Source organism: Botryllus schlosseri, chromosome 3 (genome assembly GCF_051294905.1).
Source record: "Botryllus schlosseri isolate E-star chromosome 3, Bs_hap1, whole genome shotgun sequence".
In the NCBI taxonomy this organism is placed as follows: domain Eukaryota; kingdom Metazoa; phylum Chordata; class Ascidiacea; order Stolidobranchia; family Styelidae; genus Botryllus; species Botryllus schlosseri.
Genome location: NC_137238.1, coordinates 17,031,742 through 17,057,651, shown reverse-complemented (window position 1 = coordinate 17,057,651; position 25,910 = coordinate 17,031,742). Strand labels below are relative to the sequence as shown.

General features: G+C 38.1%; 1 protein-coding gene across 3 annotated transcripts; it reads right to left on the bottom strand.

The window, feature by feature from the left end:
* Nucleotides 1-13,461: 13,461 nt before the first annotated feature.
* On the bottom strand, nucleotides 13,462-18,730 carry LOC145435886 (uncharacterized). 3 transcript variants are annotated; one of them, XM_080313149.1, is made up of 8 exons: nucleotides 18,408-18,727; nucleotides 17,568-17,714; nucleotides 17,253-17,492; nucleotides 17,116-17,190; nucleotides 16,755-17,060; nucleotides 15,618-15,788; nucleotides 15,154-15,242; nucleotides 13,462-13,838 (listed from the first exon to the last, which is right to left on the bottom strand). In XM_080313149.1, exons 4-7 carry the CDS (start codon nucleotides 17,167-17,169, stop codon nucleotides 15,174-15,176), a joined length of 600 nt encoding a protein of 199 aa, XP_080169275.1. In that variant the 5' UTR covers nucleotides 17,170-17,190; nucleotides 17,253-17,492; nucleotides 17,568-17,714; nucleotides 18,408-18,727; the 3' UTR covers nucleotides 13,462-13,838; nucleotides 15,154-15,173. The 3 variants fall into 3 exon arrangements, with proteins under 3 accessions (XP_080169275.1, XP_080169277.1, XP_080169276.1); XM_080313151.1 differs by lacking the exon at nucleotides 15,618-15,788 and having other exon boundaries at nucleotides 18,408-18,726; XM_080313150.1 differs by lacking the exon at nucleotides 13,462-13,838 and having other exon boundaries at nucleotides 14,994-15,242; nucleotides 17,122-17,190; nucleotides 18,408-18,730.
* Between the last annotated feature and the right edge of the window lie 7,180 nt (nucleotides 18,731-25,910).

Genomic DNA, 25,910 nt, shown 5'->3' with positions numbered 1-25,910 from the left:
GCCGCTAAGACTATTATGATCCGCGATTGTGATCAATGAGTGACATCGCGAAACTGAATGACATCGAATTTTCACATTTCGCAAACATGTTCGTGCGTGCAAGCGTAATTGATTTCCGCTGATACTACATTCGAAAAAAAATCGAAACCCCCTCGTTTAATTTCAAATAGCCCCCCCCCCCCCTTTATTTTTCGGCTGGCTACGGGCCTGATCATGTGAATTTTCCATGGAGGAGTTCGAGCGAGCTATCATGTCGGCCTCAATTCCAGTATCAGCTACTCGTCCTTCCAGTACTGGACACCTAAACAGAAGAATGGGCAAAAAGGAAGCGCTGCTTACTATATTCAGCCCATTTTGTGGAAGCAGAAAGGGCATTTATTACGTGTGGACTCTTTATTACAAATCTCCGGTTCCGGCTACAGGATACCACTATTGATGTAGTGTGCTTTATAAGGAGGGAGTTGCAGAAGCAGTGAACATTAAATTTGCGTTATTTTTCTCGTATTCGCTCGTACTGCGCGTGTACGTATAAATCTGCCATAACACTGTGTAATGATTTTGCGATCCATTTTTCATGCACACCTCGTGAAATGGATTATCTTACTTAGCATTCATTATCCGGTTAGCTAAATTTCAAATATCCGGATATATCCGTTATCCGGATAGTGAAAATTATTGATATCCGAACTAACCCTAGCCCGCACCCGCTCGTTGCAAACCCCTTCACTATACTTGTGTAATACAAAAGTTGGCACATTTTCGTAATCAATCCATATTGTAGTAATGATTTTTTCAGGGTGTGTCGCTAATTGCCTTTAATACCCAACACAGTGACCTCGGATAACTAGAAACAAACCACGGAAGCGCGAAGAATTTCTTTGGCATTCTACAGATATTACATATAAATACATACAGATCGCTAGGGTGCCCTGGTGACCCAAGAGTATATATACCCTTAGCGATGCATACGTTAAGAAGCCGTAGAAGGCGAATAATGTGCTTTATAGTAACTCGCAAGTGTGAGTCTGTAATGATTGTATTTACCACTATCTTCGTGCCTTGTGCTAATCGAATCGTCATTGCGAGGATATGATGATTTTTCAAATAAAGAAAGCAGAAAGATAATTTGCCGTCATGTTTTCTGTGTGTCAGCAGGCTCAGGCGTGCTGATGCGCTTTAGGCTCCACTACACTCGCTTTCGAACCAGACTTTTGTTTACATAATAATTATAGTGCGCAAATACTATTTGACCGCGGCTGGTGCGAGACTAAGGTATTAATTATTATAAAAGCTGCGCTTCGTGGTGCGTCGTAAGTCAAGCAAGTTTTTCAACTGTGCCGCAACGACAAAAGTTAGGAAGTCAATGCGTTTGAATTTCCTAATAGGTTTATTTGAATTATTTCACGTCAGAAAAAGTAACAATTATTTGCGATTTTCATCCGAACTTATCCGCATTTTTATCCGCACTCATCCGCACCATTTTTGTCATCCGCACTGCAAATTTATTACTTAGTACAGTGCGTGCCATCACACAGCTTGAAAAGCACATTATGCCACAACGCTGAAGTACATGCTGACTTTTTAAACGTCACCAAATGTATCAACTGGAGCAATCAAATGATATAGTAATCCCATAAAATCAATAAGGTCCGTCACATTACCACAATTTTGACGAGGACTTTCAAGGAAATATAAGCTTACGCCTTACGCCAGACCTGGGAAAGTGCGGCCGGCGGAGCTATTCTGAGTGGCCCGTGAACAGTTTCTAGTAATTCAAAACATAAAACCTACTTTTTAATGCTGCGGCTTGGGCTATAACCTCTGGCTGCGTAATCTGAATTGAAAGTTCGTTTATTTCAAGCCTGTTCGTTATTATATCACGACTTATACTCAGAATACGTGCCTTGCATTGCATGCGTAATCCAGATTCAAAATTAGATCAAAGTAGCAAATTATGCCGTGACAATTAAAGTCACAAGAAATAACCTAACCTTTGTTGTCATTGTCATATAACGCATTACACGGTCTGTGCTTCGAATTGTTGCATGATACATTTCCAAATCCCTAAGTAAAACAATTGGATCAGTTCCCCTGATTACTATGAGTCATAATCACCCATAAAAGAATGAAAGTAGTATAGTTAGTACCGAACAGGTCGCCGTGTTCAAAGTGTATAATTTAAGTCTGTCTTATGGCAAAAAAATGCGAAGGCATACATTCACTCAAGGGAGAGTAAATTTCAGAAGAACTGCAAGCTTTGCTCAACCACAAGGCTATTTCGCCAAGCTGCACACTGCTCGAAAGGCAGCGACCAAGACAATGAGTTTCGTAGTAACCCAAATACTTATTAATGTCTTGAAAGCGCGGATAGGGGTTCAAAGACAATTCAAAATTTATCATTTCAACATTATTTCGAAATATGACGGCAAATAAATATTATTTTTCGGTAATTAACATTAACTTTCTCATTCCCTAATATCAACACATCCACTGAGCATCATTTAGTAACAGTGTAATTCAATTCTTTCAATTTGGAAATATAATTAATATGCCTTTTGTCTGCCTCTCATTTGGCCCGCGGATAAAGTTAATTGCCCACCCCTGCCTTACTCCTATGACATACCGAGCAGTTATGACTATCGCTGCATAGAGATTGAGCAGAGTATAAAAAGGGATCGCATACTTTGCTTCCGATCGTACGGAAGTTGTTGTTACGATAAAATAAACGTATAAAATCAAGATGGATCCCGTACGTCTGCTAGATATTTTTACATTAGACAACAATATATTCTTTATATCAATTTCATTGATTGGTCGATTAAGCATCATTCGCTGACCACCTACATGTAGTGTATTTCGCTCTTGGTGTTGTGTGATTGCGGGTCAAGCTCACTGCAGAAAATCACTAAAATTTCGAGTAAACTTTTGTATCAAATTAAGGAAAGTTTTGGTTTAATGTTGATTTCTTTATGCTGACAGTACCATGCATAGAAGTTAGAATACAAAGAATTTCAACCAAAGATGTTATAATGACGTGAAAAATAGTAATATATGAAAAAGGTTCACAGTACAGAACCTACATCAAGGTTCGTTTGTGAACGTGAACCTCTAAAGTTCAATGATTCACACATAGAACGCAAACGTGAACCTCACCTTAGCTCCATCCATAGTAATTTTATCCTGCGAGTGAAATTGGTCTTGAATTATAGAAAAAAACAGGTTCATTCACATGGAAGTCACCTAAATATGTAACAAATGTCTGATTTTGTGAGCAGATTTACTGGAATGTTGGAGTCGGAGTTCTGTGAAGAAAATCCAGTCAGTCATAGCTGGAATCGGAGGAAGTGTGTTCAAGGATTCCAGAGTTGGAGTTGGTTGTAAAGTGAGTCGACTACACAGCCCAGACATCTACGCACTTATATTGACGGATTCATGTAGCTCGTGCTCTACCAAGCGAAGAAAACGTTCGGTTGAGGTGGCGTAACGTCACAATAATAAATGTGTGATAATGATCATCATCTAACAATATTTGAACTTTCTCGGCGTCTGTTGATCTTGCCCCATCATGCGATTATTGTTCTGCAGTATTCTTCTACAATGCAATATTCTCGCTGCAGTGCAATTAGTTTTAGTTGTGCAGGTCGGTGGACTATAAACTCCAAATGGAATTATGAAATATGTGCTCAAAATAAAATATAGTTGACTATGCTTAAGTAGGACGCCGGATAGACCGTACAACCGGTTTATTAGTCCGAACTGCTAAGTAGCGGAACAAAAGTAAAATTTGCACGTAAAAAATCTCCTGACAATTACCCTCTTAATTCGGACGCGGGCTCGCAATCCATATCGTTAGATTATGACAAAATTAAGAGTACCGCCTTCGCTTTAACACAGGACGAGCGACTATGTTGAAGAAATGACCATCCATGCAATAACAATACAAAAAGAAGTAAACGCAGAAAAATGTGAGGACTCGTCCTTGACAGTTTGGAAGTTAGTTGCGTTGGTGGCGAACCCTATGTGCATGTGTCACACTGTATTACAGTATACAGTATATTTGTTGGGTGGCTTGGTATCGAAAATACAGTACAATACAACTAACCTGAAGGTATAACTAATTCGCATTTTATGCGATCTGTGTCGTCCGTGGCTCTATTGAAGTTTATCTAAGTTTAAAACCATTTCTATATTTCGATCGTTCGGATTCTTTTGAACGAAGAACGACTTTGCCGCTCCACTTGCTCCTGAGCGGCGGCATCATTGTTCCAGACGGCATTGCTGTGTCACAATATCAAACTCCATGAAAGGGTAAAATTTGAGGCTGATTTTCGGTGGTTGCAGGGCCACGAGCCGAATATAATTTATATTCTTATAATCAATACCGCATTATCTTTCGATTGATACCATTTTCATCGAATTTAGCGATCGACAAGGCAGTCAAAACAGTGCCGTGAATTGCATTTGGTCAAATAGCGAGAATGCAATCTCAGTGAGACGTGCAATTTAGCTGTGCCCACGTTTGCTTATTAGGAATTATATGACTCTTTCAACGAAAAAGGTTCACAACTTATTGGAAAGATTAGAATGTTTTTTACAGGTGATTACATGTCAAATCGAATGCATGCTAGCATACTGCTGCACAGTTAATTCAATTAAAATTGAGACCCGATCGAAGAGCGTGTTATCGCATTTTACCAAAATGGAAAGTGTGTGAAGTTCAATTACTTTGAAATTGCATGAGGACGTAACGGCCATGAAATAACGTGACCGAGTTATAGAGTCCAATATTCGAATAAAAGAAGCTCTTGATGCGGAATTGAATTTTTTTCCAAATCAAATTTGGTCACGTCTCAAAATCTGGTTTAACACGGTAATGGCTGATGCCGAAATGTTGGTGCTGAATATTCCTGCAGCCCACTGGATGCAGTTTCCTGGGCGAAGGCATTCCAACGTCCAGGATTAAGCTGTTCTATCAAATTAGTGTAATTCAGCAGTCAGGTAGGGTTTGGTTTATACGGCTGTGATCACAACCATGTCAATTGGAGATGCCGCATCCTAGCTGGATTGGTGCTGCATCAAAAAGATATGAACATCGTCATGTTTCTCAAATGTTCGATCATTTCCTTACAACTGTTGAAAATTTGAGCTACGTATAAAGCAATTATCGTATGCTCTCAAAACAATAATTACAAATAGCCTCATTATAGGTCGTTCATGTCCCACTGTGCAAACAAAATGTTCGATTGAAGTGATAAACAAACTTCGCAATAAACAGTGTGCGATAACATGATTAATCATGAGACAATATTTGCACTTTTCCGACGTTTTCTGACTTGTCCTATCATATTATTATAAGGTATATTTACGTAATATTTCACTCTTCCCCCACAATGCATTATATCGCTGTAATGCAATTATTTGTACCACTAATCCTATGAGCATATGATACCACGGTAAACGTTGCGGTTCAAGCAAACGACTCTGGATTATGTCGCAATTTGCATGCTGCAACGCATTAATTGTATGCCACCAATCATGTCCCTATATGCTGCCAAGTACAGTTGAAGCAAAGGGTTCTGGATTATGGTATCAGCCGAATGACAGATACGAACAGTCAAATTGTGTAGGCCTACATTTCATAGCAATTACGATGTCTGGAAAATATTAGAGAAAGACACGGTGATAGTGATATCATGAGTATGAATAGTTAGCCGCTTCTAGATTCGATATTGTGGAGGTGATTTGTAGGGCTGGGCAAAATCGAGTACCTGAGTGATTCGATTCTGAATCACGTATAACACTTCGAGTCGAGTCGAGTATTCGAGTATCAAACATTATGACGTCACAACAGAATGTGCCATGTCAATCTTCAAATATGAACCTTTTAAGCCACCAACCAAGAACATAATGCCTTTTATCCGTCACAATAAAGATACTTTGGTATTTTTTCGACCATATCGATTTCATTGCACTTATTGACAATGTTGTGGTATGACCATGACTTCGGAAATGTGTTATTTCCAGTAACGTTCGCAGTTTTGTGCTGTGCCTCGTATGCTGGGATACGGCCAATCAAGGTTTCAAGGCTTCCTCGGTGGAAAATAGTATCAAAACTATAATACTCGTTGGTAAATTAACTTTCAGTTGCGAGGAGCGTATAATTTCAGTACTCGAAATAATCGTCTTTTACTACTCGACTCGAATCATTAAAATTAATACTCGATTCAGATTCGAGTACTCGAATCATTGTGCCCAGCCCTACTGATTTGCTTATTGAGTCTCATATTACAGTACTACCGTCTCAAAATAATGCTATATACCCTTGAAATATAGAACATTGGAAATATGGAAGTAGTGTTATGAAGCAATTTTGGTACCGTCCAATCAGAGAGCGCCACGTCATCCTAATTGCCACGCCTACAAGACGCCCATTGTCACGTCACCATAATTGCCACGCCTATATCAGGTCAATTGCCACGCCTAGATATTCTAATGTTTTGTGAATTTCAATATTGATTTTCCATGTGTATTTAGCAATATGTATTGCATAACTTGCTTCCATGAAAAAAATAACATTCATTATACGTTAGATGATTAAATTCCGAGTCTTTGTAATAACTTGCTTTCGAAAAATAAATATAATTCAGATTATACATAAGTTTCGAAAATATAAATAAATTCGAAAACTATGATAACTATGCAAGGCTATATTCTCCGGATAATATTATTATGTGTATTTGGGACTTTGTATTTTCACGGATAATATGAGCAACACTGAACTAGGTGTGATTTTATGATGATATATCAAAATTCTTCACATCATCACTAATTAATTAATTTAAATTGCGATTTTGAGCGCTGCGAGTTGGTAATATTAATCCCTACGCTTCTGATGCATGATTTTTTGTGATAAGGACCTTGGTAACATTCAGAGTCTGCAACGATTGTTTGGATATACATTATAGCAATACCCCACTGAACTGTAGGCATTTATATTACTCTATTGGTCAGAGATAGCTCATTCGTCCATATATTTAAACTTAATTTTATGTATACTAGTTACGGTCTCTGCAGGCTCCACATTTTACGACTTATTTTCATTAGACGCAGGCAAGCGATTCTCAAGTTCGGAGCTACGGAAACAAATCACTCGCATGTGCGATCCGAGGTCTCTGCATCTCAGGTTCGGAGCTATGGAAACAAATCACTCGCATGTGCGCGTTCCGAAGTCGTAACAGCTTCAGTAGCATATACGCAAATCCCAAGCCGAAAATAATCGAACGAAGTATAGCCGCAGGCACGAGATTCGCAGGGCTCTAATTATACAAACACTCTCTCTGTCTGTACGCGAACCCTAGCGTTATAACGACAGAGTCTAATTAGCGCATTTTGAAGCCATAATTTTTATTCAACTTCATTGAGATAGTCATGATTTAAAGATGGTAATCGAGTTTGACAACAGCACTCGTCAAGGTTATACAAACATAACCTTAAACTAATCATTACTTCACAAAATATAAAGTTATAAAAATAAGCAGATTTGTCTGAAAACCCGCTACATAACTACTTACTGAAAAATCGTTACGTAGAAGTGGGATTAGTCTACGAACATAACCACTTACTTATTTTGAAATCTCTACTTGTACTTGTATTGGAGCAGAATTGTGATCGATGCATTAATGACTTTAATACTCTGTCATTTAAATTACCCACACCTATGAGTCGAAATGTTCTTAAGTAACTCATGTTTTCAATATCACCTAAACGAAAAGTTTCAAAATTTCCATGTTGATCAAATACCACAAACTTTGCTTGCTTTCAGAGTTAGTAACAAAGCGCATAACAGAATTCACCCAAAAACTTCGGTACTCCGAAAATTTTGTAAAATAGAGCTTTTTGGTGATGGACTTAAGTTCCAATGAACATGTGTTCACGTAGGTTCGAATCCCAAACCCAGTACGTTTTACGAGAATTAACATTTTTAGATTCAAATATAGCGTATTGAGTACTTTTTCAGCGCATTAGAAACGTTCACACTATGGAGTTCGTAAGCTTTACTTGAGTTTTTAAATTAAGGTAGAAGTAGCCATTTCCGAGTAAGTAAAACGTTAGTATTTTAGGTCCATTTCTGCTTAATACTATAATTATCATGGTGTTGAAGCAGTCCAATATCATGAATACTTGAAAGAATTTGTTGCATGCAGCTAAAAACCTAATTGAGTACTCTGAAGAAGTACAAGTAGCACAGTTTATGGTGTTTGTATGACATCAAAATTTACGTACTTTACGCTTACCTTATGTTAATAGTTTCCCTCGTCTATCTACTTTACAAGATTCAGTGTAGAAATTCAGTAGAAATGTAAACATGCTTGAATATGACTAAAACTCACATAAGCATTACACTATGATTGATTATTTCAATTAGCAAGCATAACAGATGATCACCTAATGAGTGCAAGCGCGAGTTCGCAAGTGGAAAATAAGTCAGATCGCTCGAAATAATAGTCTCAAGCTGCGTAAAGCTAATGTTCTCCCCGTAGCTGATATCAAGGTTTGCAATTTCGCTTATGGGAATGAGGTATTAGAAAATACCAATTCGAGAGGTTCGTTACTAGATAGTGCTTAGCTTTCTCCATCGCCAATACCTGATGCTGTCGGATAAGTTTATGAAACTGACACCTCTCATCCAGAGCAATGAAAAAAGTACATTACAACATTTTATTATCACTAAATTTCTACTAAAGTACAGGAAGTGCAGATCTCCAACAAGTGAAAAAGTACGTATCCAAGGTATAGTTTGCCAAATAACTGAAAATAATGAATAAAATTAAAAATTTAAAAAGCGCGAAATATTACATTTTATCCCGGAACGCAACAAGAAAAATCGTATGAGTTCTGTAAAGTAGATAGAAAACTATGCCTGATAACTGAAAATAATAAAAAATTAAATTAAAAAATTAAAAAGCGCGAAAATTACATTTTATCCCGGAACGCAACACGAAAAATCGTATGACTTTTGTAAAGTAGAAAGAAAATTACACTTTTCCGATGCACTAAAGACTTTTACACTCCGGATTTTGTATAGTATATAATAATTTACATTGCGGGGTATTCAGTAAACTTTAATCCAGTGATCCTCCGTCTATTTTCAATCACGTTCCTCTTATTAGTCTAGGCTTCGAACCATGCATCCAGTACGTTTTATGGGGATTAATATTTTTGGACTCAAATACTTTTCCAATGTAGTAAAGTCTTACAGTACGGATTTTGTAGAGTAGTTAGAAAACTACCTTTTGAGTCGCTAGCGAAGTACTTGTTCATTTTTGAGTACTCAAGTATTGGTTTTGCCATGGTAGCAATATACTCAATCAAGTGATTACTTATTTACAGCGCATCTACTTCTATTTCAGAGTTTTCGGTTTTCAGACAAACTACACCTTCAATACTTACTGATTTACTCGTTCAGAAATCATCACTTCTTGCACTTTACTAAAATTTACTGATACTAAAATGTTAAAATGTACTTTTTTCAATGCCCTCAATGAGCAGTGCCAGTTTCAACTATATCGTATCATACATTTTCGCGCTGCAGAATGACTTATCGCAACGAAAAATAACACAAATACATCGAGAATTTGCGAATTCTCACTATACGATAATTGAGTTTTACAAATTACCCTTCAAAGTGAACCTACATGTTGGGTATTATCCAAAACCTCGTAGAATTTTGCTCCGAGCGACAAATCCTTTGAATTAAGGTGGAAGTACCTATTTCCGACTAAGTAAAACGCCAGTATTCTTGGTCTTTTTCTGCTTAATTCTGAAACTATAACGGATTTGAAGCAGTACAATATCATAAACACTTGAGAGTATTTGGTGCATGTAGGCAAAAAACGTACTTGAGTACTCGGAAGAAGTCAATACTTACTTGTTTAGCCGCTCGGACATCGACACTTCTTGCACTTTAATAGAAATTTACTGCTGATAAATGAGTAATCGACTTTACCCGATATTCGCGTACTATGAAACTGAAGAATGAATAGACGCGTTTTCAAACTATAGAATGATATAGTCTCTACAAAATGTTTTTTGATATCAAGATAACTTTTTTACATGAATGGTCACGTATCCTAATATTCAAATAACCCAACACATAGGTAGTAGTTTAAGGTAAGTCGTACATATTCATGATTTCGTCCAACTTTGTATTTTAGAAAATATTATACAACAATTTACTTTACTAACGAGAAGTGTCGAGTTATCGAATGATTTTCCCTTCCGTCAAAACAAATAGAATGTGAAACTATATTTCTAACGTTTCTAACCCTTTGCACACCAGTGTAAATCACACAAGCAACAAGATTCGAGAATCGAGTTATTGAATAACGTGAAAGCGTTTTTCCAGTGTCAAGTCGTTATGTTGATTAAAGCGTATATTTTAATACCCCGAAGTGAGACTTCGAAACTATCGTCAGTTCTCGAAGAGCAAATATCGTGTTCTACAAGTGTTAAGTTGTTGTATTATGTAGCTGGTAATTGGTGCACGTAAGCCAAGGATCGAACCAACTTGTGTTAACTTGCGGTATTATGTACCTAGTAATTCATGCGAGTAATCCCGCAACTGCTGCTGTTCAGTGGCTTTACCGTGTTCTTACCAAGCACCTTAATAAGGATAGACAGCCCCAAGCAGATAATGCAAGCATGTATGAATGAATGATGGGTCTTATGGTGCTTGATGATAGAAGCTTGTCTTCTATTCTATATTCCGAAATAATCAGGTTGGTGGTTTTACCAGTACCGCGCCCCATAGAAACTTTAGTAGAATCACTTATTATAACTCCTCACGTTCACTCATGTAAATCTAATTTGATACTCGAGTACTGAACCTTAATTTTCCAGCAGTGTGATAAACGCCCTCAGATGGTACTCAACATCGCGCAATTCCGCTCGAATACAAGTAAAAGTACAGATTTCAAAGTAAGTAAGTAAGTAAGTGAGTAACTGGTTATGTTCGTAGACTATATCTCCACTTCTATCGTTCAGAGATGTTGAGCAGAGAAGTACATGTATTTCTTCAAAGTACTCAAGTGTTTTTTTTTGCCTACATGCACCAACTACTCAAGTGTTTATGATATAGGCCTGTTTCAAATTCAAGACAGTTTCAGTATTAAACAAAAATGGACCTTGAATACAAACTTTTACGATGTGAAATTTTATATGCATAAACTAAGAAACGTCACTTTTACAATGGTTCGGTATGATTTCTATATTATTCCACTCTCGTTATTAGACCGCGGTGTGACGCCGAGCTATATCTCGATGCCTAGGCTTCTGCATTTATTTTTTTCGATTTATTCTGCCCTATGTAGATTTAACATAAGGAAGGTTATTTCACTCATAAAATTCGGAATACGTATTTGCTCGAGTTAAAGCCATAACGCTTGGAGTGAAATTTTACGTGGTTTTCGTTGATATCCAACTGGGCTAATTTCGAAATGTAAATTGAAAAACTCAAATATCGCATAGTAGGACTTTCCAAATTTTCGGTATATTTTTGCTATTTTTTCACGGTGATGATAAGTCATTCAGGACAGCGAAATGCATTGTAGGAAATGGATGAAACTGGTACAATTCATCAAGACCCGTGAAAAAGGGTACATTACATTTCAACATTTTATTAGCAGGTAATCGAAATAGCCTACCACAAACTGTGCTAACCTTTGGAGTTATTATGTAAAGAAGTACTCGTACTTTTTCAGAGTGTACCTAGTAGGTTTTTTTCCCTACATGCACCAAATACTCTCAAGTCCTTATGATATCGGAGTGCTTCAACTCACGATAGTTATAGTATTAGGCAGAAATATATCTGGAGTACTAACGTTTTACTTACTCGGAAATGACTACTTCCATCTTATTTTAAGGGATTCCTCGCTCGACGCGTAATTTTATGAGGTTTTGAATAATATCCAACATATAGGCCCACTTTGAAGGGTACTTCGTAAAACTCAAATATTGCACAGTGAGAGTTCGCAAATTCTCGATGTATTTTTGGTATTTTTATTGCGGTAAGTCATTCTGCGGCGCGATAATGCATCGTAGGATATAGATGAAACTGACACCGCTCACCAAGGCCACTGAAAAGAAGTACATTTCAACATTTTAGTAGCAGTAAATTCCTAGTAAAGGACAAGAAGTGATGATTTCCGAGTGAGTTAAAAAGTAAGTATTGAAGGTATAGTTTGCTCGAAAAACCGACAACTCTGAAATAGAAGTAGATGCAGTGTAAATAGTTGATCACTTGATTAAGTATAGCGCAAGCAGGCCAAACCTATACTTGAGTACTCCGAAATGTGCAAGAACATCGCTATCGACTCACTCCACGTAAAAAGTGACTAGGTTTTAGAGTACTTTATCAGTTCTTGACAATTTCAGTTTCAGACAAAATTTGGAATAAAAACTAGCTCATTCACCCATTCGGAAATTTTTTATTTAACCTGTACTTGAGTGCAGCAAGTAAATCTCATTTATTATTAATTCTACATGTACTTGTACACTTGATCATGTGTTGGGACTTACATAATTACTTTTCGCTATATTTGAAGTCTGTCAAATAGCAGTATACGTTGCGGTGAGCTTCTATTCGTTCTGTTTGATAATCTTGACTAACGATATTCATTCGACGAACTCTTCAGTGATAGTCCTGGGACTTGGAACAGTGTTATATGATATCATAGCGATACGAAGTTACGACAGTTTAAAATTATCTACTTTACGACACCAAATTTCGTTAGTTCATCTCCACCTTCAAATATCGTGTTATACAAATATTGTGTATACGGGATAAATACGTATATGGCTATGCTGTTGCAATCTTCAAAAAAGTACCTCCCTCAGTAAGCAATTTCTCGTAGGCTATGCATACAAATGAGGACAGTTACATCAACGAGTGGTAACTTGTTGCATTATGTAGGTATAGTAATTAGTGCAAGTAAGTCCGCAACTACTGTTCAAGGCCTTTTCCTCGTTTTTACCAAGCATCCTCGTAAGGATAGACAGCCCCAATCAACTAATGTACGTGTGTACTGTGTGTGTATGTACCCAGCAAACACAAAACTTATTAAAGATATTTTTTAAACATCTTCCATGAGTTCAAAAGATGTCCTTCAATGAAGTGCAAAATATATACATTTGTCGACAGAAATGGATATATATAAGATGTCCTGTAGGACATCATCAAAGATATTCTGATAGACATCCCCAAAGATATCCTGATAAACATCCTCAAAGATATCCTGATGGAGATCCTCAAAGATATCCTGATAAACATCCTCAACGATATCCTATAAGATATTTTTTGTACAATTCGACCCTGTGTGACCCTGAACCCTGGTTGGCTAAACCTGCTATATGCTGCACTTCACACATGAACGAATACGAATCGTCAGTTTTACAAATCATGTATGGCTTTTTGTTCTGTATTGTACCAGTTCAAAATACAAAAAAATGCACTTGACTAGACCTCGACGAAAAATTGGAATAAAAATGGCTGAAGAATGAAGGTAAAATAACAGTCCCTGACATAACATACGTTAGCAAGAAGTAGGCAGCAAGAGGTAGGCCTTTTTGTTCAGAAGGAAAACTAATTGCCAATTTTAAAAATCAGCATGTATATGGCTTTCTGTTCTGTATGAAATCAGTACAGAACACGAAAACAAACATGGATGAAGAAAATACGTTAGCAAGAATTGGGCCTTGATACAGATCTGTGCAATCACTTCAGCCAAAACTTCTGCCTCCTCGATAACAGTCTTACTCCTGTTTTCTCCTTTATCGTCGTCCTATAACATAAATGAATTGATTACTTTGATTGATTACATTATATGTGTTTGGTTGTGAGTAATGTGGGAGGGTCATGACAAGTCACATTCATCCAAGGATTCCGAACCGTCTTTAGGAAGTCACGACGAACTTGGTGGAGTGTGACAGCCAAGTCAAACTTTACCATCTACTTCGACGAAATTGTCGATTTAACTCTGCGCGCCAAATTTGGCTTAATTCCCACATATAGAAGCTAATAAACCAGGGGTTCTCCGCCATCTTTTGGCCGTGGCCCATTGTCGGGTTTGAAAATGTTCTTGAGACCCATCTCTTACCACTGAGTAGAGTCGTAGTCCTTTTCAATGTATGGTGATCGCCACCACCAATTTGCATATTTCTCTATTATAAGCAGCTTTTTATCTTACTAATCATATTTAAATGTAGACCTACAGGGACAAAAAATCGCAAAGCAAAGCACGACAAAAATCTACTTCAACAAACGACCAACAAAGTAATTTTGGGTTCAGTCGAGCTCCCCTAATTGGGTGTTTGGAGTGTGATGGCCCAGGAAGATCGTCTAACTCATCGTTATCGTTCTGGGCCAGCTTCAAACATTTCTTTGGTGAACGGGATACTATAGCTAGCTGTAAAATGTACCTAATATATATACCAGCGAATTTTCAAATCCCTAATTTTGTATCTCAATGATTTGACTTCTACACGTTGGAATTGAGCCATATTTGCCATGCATCTTGTTCGCCACCGAAATAGCCGACCCAATGCTAGATCTAATTTTTGACGAGTCTGCACACACTCACCAACTCACAGTAGTGCATAACGACTAAAAAAATGACATCACTTCAGATTTTTTCTGTGCGCAGAGACCAACTAAGCACTGTGCAATTGCGCACATGCGCAGTGCAGCTTAGAGGGGACATGGGTCAGGCAATAGCAATCTGAGCCCCCCCACGCGGTACGAATGCGACCAGTTGATGATGAACTTGCTTTCCGTGTAGAAATGTGAATTGAAAGGAGTTTGAAATGAGTGTCGGATTATTGGCACAAAAGTTTTGGAGACATTGGTTCCACTGCTAAATCTGAGCAAGTGTAACGAGATGATTAAAAATTTATGCAAGCAAGACCAATAATTTTGACAAAATTAAATAACTATAAATTTTTTTTAAATTACATCACATCAAAGTTTGGGAACCACTGGTATAGTGTTCTGAAGATGAATGGTAGCGGCCCTGGAGGTAGCAACGATTCACTTACTGTCAAATGATATGATAAAGAACGCAGCTGTCACACAGACGTCAGATTCATAAACAAAATTACCTTGCAAGCTCCAATAACAGTTAGAAATCGTCCCACTTTGGTTGTAATTGTTGTACTCTCGGCCGTAGGATGAGCCACTTTACATGCTCCTTCAAAGATAATATAAGTAGATCAGGGGCATTACAAAACAATGCAGCAAATCGGAATCTCCGCCAGCGGTAACAATCTCTCTCGAATGTGATCACCCCATAGTGTCAAAATTGGTATTTCAAAACATTCTAGACTCAACACGGAGATGCGCAATCAACGCACTTGTTTGTGATTTTGCCATGTCGGCAATGTCAGTAGAAGATGACTTCAAACGAGGGCTTATAAGGCTGTGTGGTCAGCAACGATTTGCAATTTAGCTGCGATGATCTTTCACAAAAAGGGAAAGCAAAATACCCTAACTCTGTAAAAATGCTCTCGAAGGCATTGTTATCGAGGGTTTTGTAATCTCGATTGTAATATCAGTAACAACTTACGTGTAATAGTCTTGTAAAAATTAAATTTTGAAAACTTCTTTTTGGTCCATTTTTGCTTCTTTGACCTTTTAGGCTCAACAATTGCCACACATCTTTTACAGCTATGCTTGTCATGATATTTCTGACCGTTGAAGCCAATTGTTCACCGTGAAGTCCTTTCAAAGCAGATACCTGTAGTACAAAATACAAATGGCTCTGCCTTACGATAGTGGTGTGTACCAGAATGAAAAATAACTAGATCAGCCCAAAAAATAAGTAGGGTTTCGATATTTTTCGAATTCACTAATATAGCATCAATTCATCATGGCAAAGTACATGCATAAATGACGATTATACCCCCAAACCCCCCTCTGGCTACGCGCCTGCATAAACATCAAATAACTTGATGGAACGTTGATCTTGACGAGAGGTTAGATCAGGGTGGGCAACTTCTCCAGTCGGCAGGCCGGATATAGGAAAATTAAGTACTTGGGCACCGGATTGCTGAATCGATGCATTATTCGTCCATTTATCCACAAGGAATATATCGTATCTAATGAATGTATTTTAACGACAGCAATGTCACTTCAAAGCCATTTCTCGCCGATAATGGAGAATACAATGTGGATTTGAGAATAACATTGTCATGTAGGCAATCTCGATACTGAATTCATGCGGCCTGCGTCCTCTACCAAATTCGTAAAGTGGCCTACAACCCATTTTGAGTTGGCGCCCCTGGCATAAGCGGTGCCTTACAAAAACCTAGAAGTGTGCCGTGCTACAAGTCGGCGGTTACGGAATCAAAAATAGGAAATATCAGCCTGCTGACCATTGAAGTCGACAAAAATCATGATTACCAGACCACATTAGGTTTGATTGCATCGTCAATGCCGATAATGCAAGTCTTCTCGCTTCAACGAACTTACGCGTAAGCTCCACTCTCGCAACGCTGCGCATACACGTATAATATAATAACATAGTCACTAAAATTTGACGTAGTAAGGAATTAGTGGGGAATCTCGGCAAACTGGGGCGGGGCATTATCATGTAGGACAGAAAACTGTCGGCGGGCCGGACAAAATCACTTCACGGGCCGTATGCTGCCTGCCCCTGGGTTAGATACTCCGGCTAAGTTTGCTCTAATCGACAAAATCATACCAGTTCAGATTTCTTGCAATCGCCGTCAGTCAAGTTCTTTTCCAGTTGTTCCAGCTGAGATACGGTTTGACAGGGGTTTTCAATAAGATCTTCAAGCAAGATTGGGGCTGTTGTACTGTGTTTATTTTTTGAGTCGTCGATGATGTGACCTTTACTTAGATCCATCATCTGGTTCATCTGCTTGGAGCAGAGGTCCATCATCTGGTTCATCTGCAACTTGATGTCTTTGATGTCTTTACGCATCAGAGAAATATATAGAGTGGTCACTGTGTGCAGATGTTGGAGTTGATGAAGAACATGGAGGAGCTAAAAAATTATTTGAATTCAAGAAAACTGGATTGATCATATGCGATAAACTTACCATTACTTTGTGATAGGCCTTGTTGTTGACAGTCAGAATTTTGCAGTTCAACATTGCTTACAAATGAAGGATCGTCTGGAAAATAGAGCGACTCTATTGCTTAAATTCGAGAATGAATCAAAGTGTTAGGAGCTTACTGCATTGGTTGATTCCCTGCAACTGGCCGCTACATTCAATGTTGGGATCATGCTGTTCTTGAACACTCTCCTCACTTGATGATGGCAAACTTGCATTTGAAGCATCATTAACAAGAGCACTTTTGCTTGTCACACTTTCATCGCCAGAATCAGGAGGTGACCGCACTCTTGGAGTTGGTATAGGCATGCCTTGTGTCTGAATACTTGGGTTACGTATTTTCTTTGAAGGAACAGCATCATCTACAAAGTATGAAAGTTATACATATGTCACTTCTGCGTATAACATATTAGGCAGAATAACAGTGTAGGCTATACCTTGATTATCAGATGACATGGACTTGTCAAAAAATCTTTTGGCGGCTGACGTTTTCGGTTAGGCCGTTGTAGGTCCTTATGAAGCGGAGGGCAAGCTACTATTGTCTGCAACTGCCCTCACATCACGAAAGGCCTTGACCCATAAATCTAAAACAGATGGATAATATAGATGGTAAGTTTCCAGATTTATCAAACTACTGGATTTGTAAACAGCGCAACTAGATCTAGAATTACTCAAATTTGAAAACTCGCACAAACTTGAAAAAACGATATTGTATCGCACACGCAAACATAGAACTGCTAATGAAATACTGTATGCAAGTAACTGTATATATAGCTTAGTGGTTCCCAACCTTTTTCGGTGTCAGGGCCAAATTTAGAATTTCAGAGTATATAGTTGGGGCCGCACGAATTCGTGACTGCTTTAGATCAATAAAAAGTTCACAAAATAGAGTAAAATCGAGGAGAACTGCTGCTGGGTTTTGCCTCAGCGTATTCAACCGTGAGTCACGTGTTGTACATCTATTCGTAGATTAGTTATCAATACCTATATACAGTAGTGACATAACGTTAGCACTCTACTCAGAACTTTTCTGCAATCCTAATTAACAACTCCAGACTCCAAGCTAAGCAAGAGAATTTTATAAATATAAATTTTATATCATAAATCGATTTCTTTAAATTTTTGTGGGGGACGCAAGACGGCTAGCTCGAGTCGAGGCCGCGGTTGGGAATCACTGGTATAGCTACATGCTACAGTCTCATTTTTGTCATGATTCAAGTCATCCCAACACTGGTACTGAGTAACGGTAAACCTTCACAAATTATGAGTTGACTTACCGGATGAGCATTTGATACGTATTTTGTACAGAGTCCAATTGCCCGTGTCATATTTCACTTGACGATGATGAAACGATCCGTCCCGTCAAATCGGCGGTTCTAGCTCGCTTGAACCGTAGCCACTCTTTCTGGTATTGCCTACGTCTGTGCTTCCCCCGTCTTATTTTATATCTAATGGGCATTACCACGTTGTAGCTGAGCTCCCACTACACTATTATAGACAAAAGTACAAGAACATTCGATCACAATGAATGATTTTAGCGACCACCATCTGATGATATTATATAATCCAGCACTGTCACAATAACTTATACGATATTCGCAAAAGTGCAAACCAGGTTCTATACTTTGTTTCATTATACATTCACTATATACCTATGTTTCGTATCAAGCATATATAAATTACCATCTACAGTTCAGTTTTCAGTAATCCTCTGAAGGAATATGGTTGGTTGAGCCTTAATTTACCACGATTAATTCCAGAACGCAACAAAACCTAACATACGACTGCGTAGCTGTAAGCCTCCATTACGAGAGCGCTTTGTCTGACAGTATTTCGCGCCGAAACTTATGTGAACTCGCAAGGGAGAAATGGCCTCTCGTTTACACTCCGGATCAGAAGCCGGAGTCGTAGCAGGATTTCAGCCGGACTGGATGCGGATTCTGAATTTATTTCGACGGTCGGATTTTGGCAACATTCTTAATTATAATCTTAAATACGACATCATGATTTTGGCAGAATTTTTTTGGACGCAGAACCGGAAATTCTCCAGTCGGATTCTGCGGACTTTCAAATTTCCTTCCAAAATTTGGGAACCGACCAATTCCAATCAAATACAACCCAACCACCGAAAGCAGCGGAGGTGGCGGAGCGCGAGGATGCGGGCTAATATGATATTTAATTTTAGTCTGCAAAATTGCAAGAAAGAGCGTGACACTAGGTGGAACATACGGTAGTGACACAGGTGATTAATCGCCCCATGAGAGTAAAAGTTCAATATAATCTACTGTACATTTATAAACACCACTCTACCATAGTAGGAAGCACTAATCGAATTTGATATTCCTAACAAATATATTTTCAGCATTCGACAAAATTTGGCCAAGAAAAGTTGTGGTTCAGCACAAGGTATGCACATAGCAATTTACAACGTAGCTACGTTACAAATTGCTATGGTATGCACAGGATATGATTTGGACTTGACTGGACAAGAACAAGATATATTTAAGTCGTGCTTCAGCACAAGGTATGGACAAGATATGATTTGGACTTGACTGGACAAGAACAAGATATATTTAAGCCGTGCTTCAGCACAAGGTATGGACAAGATATAATTTGGACTTGACTGGACAAGAACAAGATATATTGATGTCGTGCTTCAGCACACAAGGTATGGACAAGATATGATTTGGACTTGACTGGACCAGGAAAAGATATAGTTAATTCGTGCTTCAGCACAAGGTATGGACAAGATACGATTTGGACTTGACTGGACAAGAACAAGATATATTTAAGTCGTGCTTCAGCACAAGGTTTGCACAAAGATATGATTTGAACATGACTGGAGATGAAAAAGATATATTTAAGTCGTGCTTCAGCACAAAGCATGCACAAGATATCATTTGAACCTGGCTGGACAAGAAAAAGATATCCTGACAGGTTCAAAAGACATCTAGTGTTTGCTGGGTATGTATGAGGGGTCTTATGCCGCTTGACGAATGGCGAATCTAATTTACTTGAGTAAACGTGAGGAGTTATAAGTTATTCTACTGAAGTTTCTACGGGGTGAGGTCCTGTTAAAACCACTAACTTGATGATTTCGGAATGGCATAGACGATCAACTTCATTCGTCAAGCGGCATAAGACCCCTCATACATACATACACACACAGTACACACGTACATTAGTTGATTGGGGCTGTCTATCCTTACGAGGATGCTTGGTAAAAACGAGGAAAAGGCCTTGAACAGTAGTTGCGGACTTACTTGCACTAATTACTATACCTACATAATGCAACAAGTTACCACTCGTTGATGTAATTGTCCTCATTTGTATGCATAGCCTACGAGAAATTGCTTACTGAGGGAGGTACTTTTTTGAAGATTGCAACAGCATAGCAGTAGTGAGGGTACCTGAAATTGGCGCCGTCCAATCAAATTTCGCCACGTCATCCTAATTGCCACGCTCATTTTCATACCCTAAGGCTATCATCTGCTACGTCATCTGTGCCACATCATCAAGCGCCACGCCTATCATCCATCGTCCATCCATTGCTATATCATCGCTGCATTGATTGCCGCATCTTGATACTTTTCTCAGATATTCTATTATGTGTATTTAGGACTAATGTCACCGTCCATATTTTTTAGAGTTGATTTTATGTGTACAAGTTACGGTTTCTGCAGTCTCCACATTTTACGACTTAGGATTTCCACATCAAAACTTTCCTTGGTTAGAATCGACAGATATTCTATTATGTGTATTTAGGACTATGTATTTAAATTCCGATTCAGATTATACATAACTGCGAAAACTATGATATCTATGCAAGGCTATATTCTCCGGATGATATTAATATGCGTATTTTGGACTTTATATTTTCGCGGATAATATGAGCTCCCAGATAACACATTTCTGTGAATGTGAATTTGAATTCAATTGATTTATGTGCGTATTTATATCTGCAATAACACTTCGATAACGGAAACCAGTTATTGTCATGATAACCAAAAAGTATGATGTATATGCAAGGCTATATTCACCAGATATTATTATTATGTGTATTTAGGACTTTGTATTTTCACGGATAATATGAGCAACGCTGATCTAGGTGTGGTTTTATATGATGATATATCAAAATTATACACATCATCACTAATTACTTAATATAAAATGCGGCAGTTATATTACTCTATTGGTCAGAGATAACTCATCCGTCCATATTTTTAAACTTGAATTTATGTATACAAGTTACGGTCTCTGCAGCCTCCACATTTTGCGACTTATTTTCATTAGACGCGGGCAAGCGATTCTCAAGTTCGGAGCTACGGAAACAAATCACTAGCATGTGCGCGTTCCGAATAGCCTTGTATAATTTTCTAAAGTCGTAACAGCTCAGTAGCATATACGCGAATCCCAAGCGAAAATAATCGAACGAACTATAGCCGCAGGCGTGCGATTCGCGGGACTTTAATTATACAAACACTTCCGATGCCTGTACACGAACCCCAGCGTTATAACGATTAGATCTAATTAGCGCGTTCTGAAGCCGTAAATTTAGTCAACATCATTGAGATAACCCTGATTTAAAGATGATGATCGAGTGTGAGAATAGCACTCGTCGAGATTATACTAACATACCCTTAAACTACTCTCTACTTCACAAAATATAAAGTTAACGATTCCTAACTCGCAGTTACGAAGCAAAAGTCGATATTGCTTTGTGATGATTTTGATGTTGCTCCATACCGATTGGGAAGATAGCACACCTAATTTCGTAACTAACTACATAATCCCTAGTAACGTAGTAAGACGCATAACGGAATTTACGCAAAATCGGTTTTGCTCTGCGATAATTTTGATCACTATGTTTTGATAATGACTTGCTTCCGAGAAATAAATCACATTCATTATACGTTAGATCAGGGGTGGGCAAACTACGGCCCGCGGGCCGCATGCGGCCCGCAACACCGTTCTGTGCGGCCCGCGAGAGTCTAAAGAAACGTTTTAAAAATATTGCTAAAATGGGTACTCAAAATCGAAATAATGCACGGACTTGATTAAACCATTTCTTAGTATATTTCACCATGATAATTCTAAGACCGTGGTTCTCAAACTGACGGGCGTGAAAGCAGCAGAAGTGGGGCGCGAAGCTGAGCTCGACTGATAAAATTTTTCGCGCCCCGCGCGATTTACCAACGATTTCATAATTGTTTCTCTGTATTTAGTTTGAATTTCACATTTCAAAATCTCTCATCCATAGTCGCAACCTTCCATGCCATCAAACTATTAAGAACCACTGTTTAAAGGTAAATACTTCCTATATTATTTTTTATGTTTAATTTCTGGCGCGACAGCCCGATCTCAAGGCCCACACAGTTTAAAATGTTTCAACTGCTAAACATCACAGAAATCCTATACAAGATTGACATAATTCGGATCACGAGTGGGATTTCAGATTGGCCACTCCAGTTTCACCTATTTCAGTAAAGTGCTTATAAAAACCGATTCGCGCGTGTCTTAGGTAGATTCGTTCTATATATGCGTAGAATTGGGGCATTTATATTTTATCCACACATAGTAGAAGCGTGTTTGAAGCTAACATGGTTATGATTCTGTGAGAATTATTTGTCCTGGAACTGAACCAAAAGTGAAATTAGTAAATCTATGAGCAGATTGCTGCTCACAGATTTAAATTTCAATCCTGTTCTAAGAATCGGGACAACCGACTTTCATCTCTATAGATTTGAAAAATTGGTTATTGATGTCGACCAGCCTATGAAATCTCGCCACTATCTTTCTGACGCGTGTACGATATCATCAAAGCAATGTCTGGTTTGTTTTAAATATTATCTCCATGTCCTCACTATATAATCAGATACCAATATTGCGTTTTGGTTTATAATCCCATTTTATATAGTGCGGCCCCCGAATGGATTCAGATGTTGAATGCGGCCCGCGAGCTCAAAAGTTTGCCCACCCCTGCGTTAGATGATACTTTTCCTTGATATTCTATCATGTGTATTTAGGACTAATGCGACATCACTATGTTTACGGCAGGTCTGATTTGAACACACTAATTTTGCGTATCACACCACAAACTGCGCAAGCCTTCAAAGTTGATAAGTAAACAAGTATTTGCACTCCATCAGAATACTAAAGTAGCTTTTCGCGTATATGTACCTAATACTAAAGTGTTTATGATTTCAAATTGCTTCAACTTCATGACATTTTCAGTATTAAACAGAAATATAGACCTAGAATACTAACTTTTATTCGTAAATAGCTACTTCCTATACCTTAATTTAATGGATTTATCTGAGATCATTCCTTTACTTAATCTCTCCAAAATGTGCATTATACAAGTACTTCACCATCGAAACCCTCTCGCTATAACTATCTGGCAGTATAATTGCATTTAAGACATTATGGCAATGTACCATGTCAAATTTTGTTACGCATTTCATGATTAAACAACTTTAAAACCAACGTAGTTCTATACCGACATTTGCGTGAATCTGTTTTGCGGGAGCGTAGCACATACCTATGCGTAGTCAACTTTAATGACGGAATTACAGATGCAATTAAGTTTCAACACTTTTACAACGATTCTTGCTTCCTATAACTTCCCACTCGAGGCCCTCGTTATTAGGCTATGATCTCAGCCTGAGCTATGTCTTGAAGCCTACGGGACTCTGCTAATTGTTTCGATTTATTCTGCCCGTTTTAATTTAAGATTAGCGACAGGCCTGATTTGAACACACTAACTTTGTAAATTAAACTTATCACCCACCACGAACACTCAATGAAGAGCACCCTGGAGCACCCCCATAAATGCTCCACAATTCGTGACGTATAATATACTGAGCATATAATAAGCTAACAAAACTGATACTTGAGTACTCCGAAATGTACAAGTACTTTACCTTTACACGGCGTTTTTTGTAAAATGAATACTAATGGTACGCGAATGATCATAGACTAAGCTTGCTTTCAGAGTTGGAAACTAAATGCATACGAAAATTTAACTATGTTTTCCCCTCACGCATCAAATGTATTGCAGCAATTTTAGTAGTACTTAAATAAAATTCGGAATATAAACTAATCGAAAAATTCGGTAACCAATTTCGCATAGGCTATGCATACAAATGAGGAAAGTTACATCAACGCGTGTTAACTAATTGAATTATGTAGCTTGTAATTCATGCAAGTTTCGAAACTTCTACACTGAATCCTTTAAAGTAGATAGAATCGAAAAAACTAATCGAAAATATTCACGAAGTTTGGATGCGACATATTTGGGTTTTTTAAAATCATTCATACCCATGATTCGAAATACTTTAACTAACTTATGTTTTCGACATAAGATAAGCGTGAAATGTACAAATTTCTATGTTGCGCAAATACCACAAACTTTGCTTGCTTTCAGAGCCGGCAACTAAATGCAAGACAGAATTTACGCAAAAGTTGCTATTCTGAAAATGTTGTCAAGGTAATAGTTTAAAAACTTACACTTGAGCACTACGAAATGTTCAAGTACTTTATCTTTACACGACGTTTTTGTAAAATGAATACTAATATTATTGAAAAAATAAAAAATAAAAAGAGCGAAAAATTACATTTTATCCCGGAACGCAACAATAAAAATCGTATGAATTTGTAAACTACTTATTCATGACATAATAATAATTCTACTTGTACACAGTGTTGGGATCAAGTCACTACCTTCGAGTCACGAGTCATTTCGAGTCATTGCACATTTTGACTCGAGTCAAGTCAAGTCAATCGATTTTTGGAGGTGACTCGAGTCAAGTCAAGTCACTCGATTTTTGGAGGTGACTCGAGTCAAGTCGAGTCAAGTCAAGTCAAGTCACGAGTCAAGTCAAATTTCAAGTCAAGTTGCCTTTTCGATGTATGTATGAGGCATGATTACGTCATTGCAATTTGCTAGCTGTCTGAAATACAGTTTGAGTGGTCATTGGTCATTGATTCCGAACCGATGAACGAATATAGAGTTAAATATACACGCAAGAAGGCGCTTTATCGCTCACATATACGTAGAACTGTTACACTACGTAATTGCATAGCCTCAGTTTATAGTTACCAGCCAAAATAGAGAATAGGGAAACGAATTGATAAGGCAATACGTTACCCATTTACAAATAGATATGATACCATTCGAGCCTGCGCCAATGGTTGAGGACTATATAAACTATATTCGACTTCAATTTCAATAAAACAATCGGTTTGGTTAAGGTAAGATGAGAACAGAAATAGACATTTTGCTATTCTATTACTTTACCACTAGAGTTACGACAACGTAAGCTTTAAGCTTCAATCACTTCGTTTGCAGTCAATCTATTTGTGAGAGAACAACCGAGGCTCGGTGAAATGCACGCTTATTGAATGAATGATTGGTCGCTCTCAGTCTCACGGGTTACGCAAGCGTTTCGCGAACAATCCGAGCATATCCAAGATACAGTGATTTTTATCGACACCGATTACTTTATGACTTGAAATTGACTCGTGAATTTTGCTCCGAGTCACGAGTCAATCCACATTTCTGATTCGCCGAGTCAAGTCAAGTCAAGTCATTTTGGCAAAGTGACTCGAGTCAAGTCAAGTCATGCGGAAAAGGTGACTCGAGTCTGACTCGAGTCAAGTCATGACTCGAGTCATCCCAACACTGCTTGTACACTTTATCACACTTTATAACACTTTAAGTAGTACTTAACAGTTTCAATTTTAAATAAAATACGGAATATAAACTAATCGAAAAATTC